This window comes from Mesoplodon bidens (assembly GCF_964165515.1).
Source record: "Mesoplodon bidens genome assembly, chromosome: 2".
Lineage (NCBI taxonomy): Eukaryota > Metazoa > Chordata > Mammalia > Artiodactyla > Ziphiidae > Mesoplodon > Mesoplodon bidens.
Window position 1 is genome coordinate 58424293 of NC_138177.1, and position 9892 is coordinate 58434184.

The 9892-nt window shown below is 41.1% G+C and overlaps 1 protein-coding gene across 1 annotated transcript in view; it reads right to left on the reverse strand.

The window, feature by feature from the left end:
* The window catches only part of RGS7 (regulator of G protein signaling 7), a gene marked incomplete at its 5' end in the record, with an annotated part of 639686 nt that extends 630092 nt beyond the window's left edge, over positions 1–9594 (reverse strand). The window contains 3 exons of the mRNA XM_081256455.1: positions 4771–4848; positions 8128–8254; positions 9412–9594. Of these exons, the coding sequence (XP_081112581.1) occupies positions 4771–4848; positions 8128–8205 (156 nt within the window). The remainder of the gene's footprint in view (positions 1–4770; positions 4849–8127; positions 8255–9411) is intronic.
* Between the last annotated feature and the right edge of the window lie 298 nt (positions 9595–9892).

A 9892-nucleotide genomic window follows, 5' to 3' on the forward strand; every position in this document is an offset into this window, starting at 1 on the left:
CTTATTAGGAATTGGAATGGCTATGATGCATGTCTGAGACACCATAATATAGAAATTAATTGGAATACTTTCAACATCAGCAAATCATCTGAGATGCTGCGAGTGCACTTCCTGGAATATTCATGGCATATGCAGACTTTAGTCTTACTGAAAGACAGCCCCTATCATCTGACCTCTGGAGGGCCAGCCTCTGCAGACAAGTTAAAGTCTCCACAGGATGAAAAATAACAAAACATCAACCCTTGGTGTCATTTATTATAATATCTCCTAATATCTCCTTAGCAGACCATGGTCCTCCTTTAAAACCTTACATCTGTATTATTATTTTAAAAAATTGTTTGTTGGGCCCTACTTTGTTGCAAGCACTGCATGCCAAGTCTCAAGCTAAGTATAGCATTTTCTTTTATCTCTTCTCTTGCGTTTGATGCTGTTTTTCCAAAGGTCTTTATTCCATAATCACTATGCTATCAAATATAATAGCCACTAGCCACAGGGGGCTATTTAAATTTAAATTATAATTAATTAAAATTAAATATAATTTATAATTCAAGTCCTTGGTCACATTAGCCACATTTCAAGCGTTCAACTACCCTCTGTGGCTAGTAGCTACTATACTGGACAGTACACAGAATACTTCCATCATGATAGAAAGCTCTATTGGACAGTGTTGCCACAGAGCATCAAATTCTGGGTTTTCATCAGCCTAGAACTTCCAGTCAGGATCAAATCAAGAACAGAACTACTACCAGCGTAGGTCAGTCAGTCTAGTTCCCAATCTTATCATTCCTGGGGCTCCAAATGCTAAACTATAGTTGAAGGGAAAAGGGAATCTAGTAATCTATTTATAATGGGTGATTAAATATACTGAAATAATCCATAGATGCCACAGAGTAACCAAGATGCTGATTTCTTACTGAAACTGAACTACAAACACAAGACTTACTGCATTTATTTTAAGAGAGACACACACACACCACAGAAAGACAAAGACCTGAATTCAACCTGTGTGACCTTAGACAAATCATGTTACTTCTCTGATCTTAAATTTCATAATCTGCAAAATTAAAAAGTAGATAAATTCTTAGTTTCCTTTTACCTCTGAAATTCCAGAATGCAAAGGCTTTACTGAGTGTACATAATATCTAAGTAAACTATTGAGTTTACATAATATCTAAGTAACTTCAAAGATATATTAGATAATAATTCAAAGGGCTTATTAAAAATAGAAGAAGCTAGCTATATTGAACTAATAACATAAGACAGGACACTCATTGTGTCATAAAAATGGTATTACCAAAGCATCTTACAGAATCTGCCTTTTTAACTACCAGAAAGACATGAATGGAAGTGGTTAAAATGTTCACATTTTCACCTTTATCAAAAAGTATAGCAACATATTGGACCCCATGGAACATACAAGGTGTTTCATTAAATAAATAGTAATAAGAAAAGAATAGTTATTAGAATTACAATATATAATGTAACTATTATATATTATAAATTATGTTATAATTATATTTGTATAATTATATTATTATTATAGCATTTTTGAGACATTCATTGAGGGTCTAACGTAGGCTACCTCATTTTATCATCAAACAGCTCTATAAAGGAAATATTTCCTTATTTTTTGTCATTTTATACATAAGGAAACTGAAATCAAAGGAGTTAGGTTGCTAAACCGCAACTGCAGAGCTGAACAATGGCAGAGCCATGATTTAAAACCAAAACCGCCCAACTGCAATGCACATGCTTCCACTTCAGCACAGTGACTCCTTAAGAAAATTTTACTTGCTAATCACCAGAAAGGACCTAACATAAGAAGCCTTCTAGACTATTCTTAAGAACCCAGCTAGAACAAAGCTGCCATTTTCCTACATATTTTTCCGGAAGACAGAACAACTTATCTCCGTGGATAGGCCCCTCAGTCAAAATTTTTTCTAGCCTAGGCCAGGTGGCAATTTTAATGGAGCTGAAATAACCTTCATGATTGTCTATTAGAGTTCCAATGTCCTGAGACCTTTGTTAATTGAATTAGACACAAGACAAAGGGAATTAAAAAGAGGGAAAGTTAAATTTTCATATTGCCTTGGGCAAATGGCAGAGAAGTGGGGTTTTTTTTCCGTAAGGAACCGCATACCCACACTCACGTTTACAATTATTTTATAATTAGATTGATATTTTGTAAGATAGAAGCCTCTGTAACTCTGACATTCAAATGCCTCCTTTTCACAGCTATGAAAGGGGGAGCAAGGGCCAATTACTTGTGTTGCTTGTTTTCCACAATATCATTTTCAAGGAGACTTAATATTTATTAAGTCTCTAAACTATCCAAATCTAAAATATTTTCATATTCTCTGCAGTGATCACATTCCATCAACCATACTACAGAAATATACCCTGCTTTCCATCACTCAACAGAGCCACAAAGGCTATTATAAGGCAATAAAATCCCTTCATAGCTTCTCCTTTCTACATCTGCACTTTCCTCTGATGGATTAGATTTGGGGAGTTGGAGGTGAAAAACGGAAATAAAATTCAGGCCACAAATTCTTATCTTAATCCCACAAATAGTACTGATAAGCAATAACTGGTGAGGAAAAAGCTGCACCGTGAAAGGCTTTCTTGCTCCGAACTCAAGTTAATTATTACCCAAAATTCAACATTAAATTATTACTCATAAAATGTCTCTATCTACTTCTCAGAAGTATCATAGATAGTGGTCCTATCCTATCTCAGGACACATTTGTGTCACTGAGGGAAAAACAGGTCTGCATTTGATACAAACAGATTAAATTCATATTTATAGTAGACAACATCCTTTAGTCTAGGAAGGTGCTTTCAAATAATGCATATAGAAGACACTCCATTTTGGAATTTTTTAGAAATGGAATCTTTCTGATGCCCGCCTCCCATCTGAGCCCCTAATTTAGAAATCTGAGGGGCCTAAAATGCCTTTTGTGATTATCCACTTGCAAACATTCCTTCCTTTTCTAACAGGCCTTTCTCTGGTTATCACTTAGAAATATTCTTTACTGTACTAACATGTAGCTGCACCCTATACCCAGACAGATCAAGATAACTAAGGTTCAAAAATGTCAAAGGCTATTTTTCATAATGGAGTTTGAGGAGGGAGGAATGTAACACCTTCAAGGTTGACCAGACTGGACAATCCTGAAGTGACAAATGCACTGAGTTAGTGTCAAAAATGTCAGCTAACTCACCCCTAAGGAACTAGTGATGTCTGTGACTAAATCTTTTCCAAAAGAGAAAACTAGTCACTCCCCTCTCTTGCAGATATATCTGTTTTCACAGAACAGACTGACTTCAGAAAAAGCTTTCAAAGGCAATGTCTAGGTCAAGCCAATCAGCAGAGGTCATCTTCCTACTGGGTTGATAGCTCCCATTACACCTTTATGTAAGAAAGGCCAGTGGTCCCATCTTACTCTGCAAAAAATAGAGCAGTCTTAATCTTTCAAGACTAACCTTTTGCCACTGCCACAATATAATACCGAGTTTAAAAGCACCTGAATGTCTGTGTATAACAGGTACTCAAACAAGCTGGTACCTGCTCTCATCTCCAAAAGACATCATTTTCTCTTTCACAACTAAAATGAGCAGCATCTCAGGGAGATTACATCTTCACCCTAGGTCTTTTTTTAAAATATTTATTTATTTATTTGGCTGCATGGGGTCTCAGTTGCGGCACACGGGATCATTAGTTGGGGCATGCGGTACCTAGTTCTCTGACCAGGGATCAAACCTGGGCCCTCTGCATTGGGAGTGCAGAGTCTTAACCGCTGGGCCACCAGGGAAGTCCCAGCTTAAGTCGTTTTTGAAAAGTGAAAAGGAAGAAGCAAACAGAATGAGAGTGACTAGATGGAAAATGAAGAGAGAGGAGGGGAAGAGAGAATCGTTAAGGGAAAAAGGTGGGGGGAGGGGAGAGGCACAGTGAACTTTATAGGTTTGCTATTTCCAAAATATGTGTTCATTCCACTAAAACAGTGAATGAGGAAAATATTTTCATTTTCTTTTCTGACAACCGGAGGATAAACTGTTGCTGTAATAATAACAGAAATTATTGGTCATTTTGAGCATTCTTGCTAGTAAGAAGCCAGCATTCCAGCCAATATGAAATATTGGCCCCAAGGTGCCCTAGAAATTTTGTTTTTCAAATGCAGGAATGTCAGCTTCTGGACAAAAAGTGATGTATACTGTCTAGTGGGCAGCATGCTGGCCAGACACCAAATTTAGAATGTGTCTCCTTGCAACCCTGGGTTCTAGCTCAGCGATCCTTTACAGCCAGTACCACCCCCAGGAATGAGAGTTTTACCCAAAGCAGATCAAGAGTGAGAGTAGTGTTTGAGTTCTGAGTTTTCACCTCTACATACATTTCAAGAAGCTAGTCTGAACCCAAGGTGAGTTGGAGCTAGGTGGGTCTCTTCTTAAAGAAGTTGATTATTTCTATTCCATTCTAGTTAAGGTCTATCTGAAGGGAGCATAGGAAGCCCCAGAAATAAAAGTGGTTAAGCTTCACATTTTATAAACTTTTGAATGTTTTCAAATACATAAAATGACATAACCACTCTAACTTAATCACTTGCTTATAAAAAAAAGCAGCATTATAAATTGTAAAATTGGTAAGGAAAATATTTTGTCCATATGGATTTTTTTAATGTACCTCTGATATCAAATGAAGCCTACAGAGAGTCCTCACATTAAGCCAAAAAGGTACTGGCAAATATTCGAGACTGATTTGCAGGTACCAACCCTGATTGTGAGGCAGTGGTGAGACAGGCTGGGACCTGGGACCCTTTGCTGCAGTGCTTGCACCTGGATGAACGTCTCCTGGAGCAACAGAATACAAAGAAACTATAAGGGACTAAAAATAACTGTGTGCATGTGCAGCTGGGGCAAATTATGAACAAGATACAAAAAGACCAAAAACCCAACTGCCACTTATGAGGCATTCAGAGCAAAAGCAGGGTGCTGTGCATGATCCCTGCACCCAGCACCACCAAGGGAGTGGGCAGACAACCCAAGCCATACCTCCAGTCCAGCCCCATGGACCCGCCCCTACCCTCACCCCATTTAAGGGACCAGCTCACCCTCCACTCAGGCAGCAAGCAAGGGGAACTGTTCCTTGTTTTCACCCCCCTGTGCTGCAGTGGGCATCCCAATAAACCCCTGCCTGAATTTCTCATCTGGCCTCTTATCGATTTCTATTGATTAAGGAGTCCAAGAACCCTGGTCGGTAACAGTGTTACTAACGCCTGTAGCCCTCACTATGGCAGCACTCACTCTGCCTGGAGGATCATAGTTCTACCCACTGAAAATACATTTTTCCTGAACATCGCTAAGGAATTCTCCATGGAAAAAAGATCCCTGGAACTTTCCCATTATTTGGAGGAATTCCAATAATCCATATGAGGATAATCATAATGGAGAGACATCAGACGAACACAAGAAATTCACAAATCCCAGCTCTTTTCTGTGCATTACACTTTGACAGCCATTCACTGTTTTCTATCCCGCACAAGAATATTCCTAAACCTCATTCATAACCTACCGAGAAAAAATGGAAACAGCACATGCATATCTTTAGTAGGTATAAACCATCAGAATCCCGGGCAGTAAACAAGAGGTGGCTTGCAGGGAGGGGAAGTGGTGAGAACACAGAACCCACTTTAAGAACTGTGTTTCAACAGTGACCTAGAAGTGGAAAACTGGCATGAATCGATAAAACAGCAATTTCTCTAACTATTCTCTTCACTGATACTAAGCAATGCACCATGAGGCTGAAGCTCTTTCCTAACCTTTGACTGACTTCATGATTAATAAGCATTTGTAACAAGTCGCTTATTCTTTCATGCAGGTTGAGCAGTTGACATATGGAGTCAACCTACTCCTTTCCTTTTTACCCCTCTCCAACTATTCTGCTGTTCTTCACATTAAAATCTGGCCTCTAGTGAGAAGATATTAAATGTCAAAGCCCACATAAGATACAAAAAACAGAGGTAAAATGGTCACATGACATCATGTTGTATGTCTGCCTACAGACATGGACCATTTGACTTGGTAACCAGCAAATGCTAACCAAGAACAACTGTGTTTCTTTATACAAATTATCTGGTATTTCTTTATATATTATTATTTATATCACAAACAAAAAGATATATGTTCAGAGAATAAAAGGATAGACAGGCAATGCATAAGTAAGCATTATGAGTAAAATTTACTGGTGTTAACTTTTTCCCAACAATGATTTATCAGGGAAATCTTTTCTAGAAATAAATTGTATGTGTCATTACCCTAAACAAAAAGCTAGGAAAAGGAGGGCAAAGAAGTAGCACAAGCAGTTCCAACCTTACCCAACAGAATAACAATGCTTACAAGAAATGAGGCATTACATTCTCTCCCTGAAGTTATCATAACCTGTTAATTTATAAGTAGCCCTAATGGCAATTTGATGCTAAACAACAATTTATAGAGTGTTTCAAAATTAGCAATATGAAGCTTCGGTACACTAAATAATCCAATAACTATCTATAAAACTCCTAGCCTCATTTTTCACATATTCTCATGATAACTGACTAAATGAGACACAGACTGATGTCATATTAAGTTTATTTCTAATCAAGATTAACTGTTAGGTATCCAATCAATTCAGCCCCTGATCTTTTAATAGGGACACAGAGAATATAGTGTTTGACCTAACAAAAATACTGATAATTTTACAGAAGTCCAACTCTCAACATTGCACAAACCTATAAGATAGAATTTACAATTCTCACATCTTGCATATTACAATATTCAGTCAGACAAAACAATAAAGAATACTATAACTTCTTTAAAAAACACATAACTGCCCCCAAATAGTTCTTCTCAGAATCAAATCTATACAGAATGGGCAAATATCCAGTAATTTCAATCAATGTAGGAAAATAATAGTAATAACTTAGGCTCAAGTGGATTATTTTCTTGATTTATCCAGTTGGGATGCTTTAAGACTAAAATAGGCAATTTTTTTCCCCTGTGGGAAAAAAGTTTTACTGTGCTATCCCAGACCCACAAAAGTGCATTCACAGGTACACAATACACTATGGTCTACAAGGCTAGCATTGACAGGATGCCCATGCATATTCACATCAAAGCAATAACAAGATTTCCTCAAACACATATCATCACCACCCCTTAATCATCCTGGCCCACATAGAAGGAGAGTTTTCATTTAGTATAGGTCAAGGTGGAAAGCTTTTCATCTTTATTCATAACCAGTTCTGATCCTCTAGCAAACTCATCCTAGACTCTTCAATGGGCTCACACTAATCAAAATCTTTAACAATTTCCTTCATTTCGAGGTCTGATTTCCTTTTTACCATTGCTAGTGTTAACTAAAGAAATCTTGCCCCATAAGCACTACAGATAATATGCTAAAGAAAAATAATCCCAGCATAAAAAGCAATAGAAACAAATGGTTAAGAAGTTAAATAAAAAATACTGCTTCCTTAATTTTAGGAAGATTGTTGACTATAACCAGAATGAACTTACCTAAGCAACTACTCTGAAGCACATACAATATTCAAATACACCTTTATTATGGTGGCTTTAAAGCTAAGATTTAACCAAAAAAAAAAAACTGGAATTGTTTAGTTAAAAAGTAAAATTATTAAACCACCCATACATTCACAGCCACATTCACTCTTGCCCCAGAATTGTAGTCTATTTTCATTTCTAAAATGTTATACATTTATATAATCATTATAACCTAAATGCTTAGAAGGAGTATAAGAAAAAGCTTCTAAAATCTATTACAGATGCTATAAAATCATGTATGTAACAAACAAAATATGTGGGATGTCCAAACTTGCTGCTATTGCTGACTGCAGATTAAGATCACCAGGGAAAGTGTGAGAACACAGTATGAGTAGCCTCATTTACTTCACTGTGTCTCTACACATCTGCATTACTTGAGAATGTCAGATCATCCTCAAGTATAATGTGCAGTCACTGGGGATTTGGAGAATCCATAAGGCCACAAAATTGATATATACTCTGATCTGAAGGAAAAAAAATTCAAGGAAGCCAGAAGTTTCCCTTTTTCCACGAAAGTGAAGAAATCCTTACCTTTCTGTACACCAGCATGTTGGGTGATTCATCTGCCACCCCATTGCTGGTCTGCCCATAATTATTCCCCTGGGCCATGTCACCACACACGTGGTCCACTCTTAGATACAAGAATTATCAGTCCTCCCTGCAAGAGTCAGAGAGACATCAGTGAGATCCTAATGGTAGTACTTAAGAAGGTTGACTCTTTTTTTTTTTTTTTTTTTTTTGCGATACGTTGCGGAGCACAAGACTCCGGACGCGCAGGCTCAGCGGCCATGGCTCACGGACCCAGCCGCTCCGCGGCATCTGGGATCTTCCCGGACCGGAGCACGAACCCGTGTCCCCTGTATCGGCAGGCGGACTCTCAAACACTGCGCCACCAGGGAAGCCCTTAAGAAGGTTGACTCTTGATTCATCTTCCCCATCCACAGCACCCATCCCACAATGGAGCATGCTTAAATGCTGGGGCTGGCTTGCAAGAAATAGCACAGAAATAGATTTTAAAAAAAACGAATTTACACCTACAATACTCCCAGGGAATTATAAGTAAGAAATGACAATCTTTTAGTTAAAATAGTCATTTGACTATGGTTTTAATTGACTTGATTTTCTGGGTACTCATTTTTTAAAGTGTTTAAGGCTCACTGAAAAAAAAAACAAAAAACAAAAAACCACGGTTACCATTTCCATCCTATGAGTTCTCTTCTCTCCCAATACTGCATCTCCACAGTATCTTCGGTGTTTTCCCCGAATGGGCAGAAAGGCAACACCCTGTGGCAGCACACTTTCTCCCAGGTGTCTGTCTAGTTTCCCGCATGCAGGCGCATCAGAGAGGCCCATTCCCCGAGCCATTCTCCAGTCATGTGTTTCGTCTTCATTCCCCTAGGTCTCCCGCACAGAGTCAGGGCAGCTTCTCCGACTTTCACCTGCCTGCACTGCCGGCCACTGGTTCCTCTCCCCTCGGCCCACTCGGCTTCGGAAGTCACGGCGTAACCCTGCCCAACCTTTGCAAGAAGGCATCAGAAGGTGTCCCGGAAACACGACCAGGCGGGAGGTCGGCCCTTTAGGCAATTACCTGGGTCACCGTGAGCAGCACCTAACTGCGGAAGCCTCAGAGTGACCAGGCACTGAGGGGAAAACAAGCAAGCCCAGCTCGCCTGCTTGGCTCTCACGGCGGCAGCAAATGGCAGGCGAGCCCGAGCCGCGCGCGGGAGCCGGGCCAGCGGCAGTGTCAGCCCCTAAGACCGGGTCGCGGGGCTCAGGGGCGCCGCCTCCCCCCAACCCCCACCCCCAGCCACGTACCTTCTCCTGAAGGTCGTGGCCCGAGGCGCCTTCTTCCCGGCGGCTGGGTGCGGCGGTGTCAGCGCGCGGCCAGCTTCATCACCTCCGCGCGGGCACAGGGCTCTGACGGCCCGCGCTCCCCCGCTCCCTCCTTCGCTTCGCTTTGCTCCCGGGCTCTCGGACCACGAGCGCGCGCGGGACCGAGACGCCCGGCCCGTGCGCGCGACTGGGGAGGGAGGAGGGGATTGTCACGTGGGACCCGGCGTCCGTAGGTGCTGGCTAGGGGGCGGGGCTCGGCTCCGCGCGGCCTCGCGGCCCCTCCGGCCCCGCCGCCCCACAGTCTCCGCGGTGGGAAGCTGCCGCCCTGCCCCCAGCGCGCTCAGCCCGGGCCCTTGCACACCCGGCCCGGCGGTGTGCGCGCCGCTGAAGGCCTGGCGATGGGAGTGTAAGCCGGAGAACAGGAAGGGCGATGGGTAGGTGGGTGGATGGATGGAGGCATGCA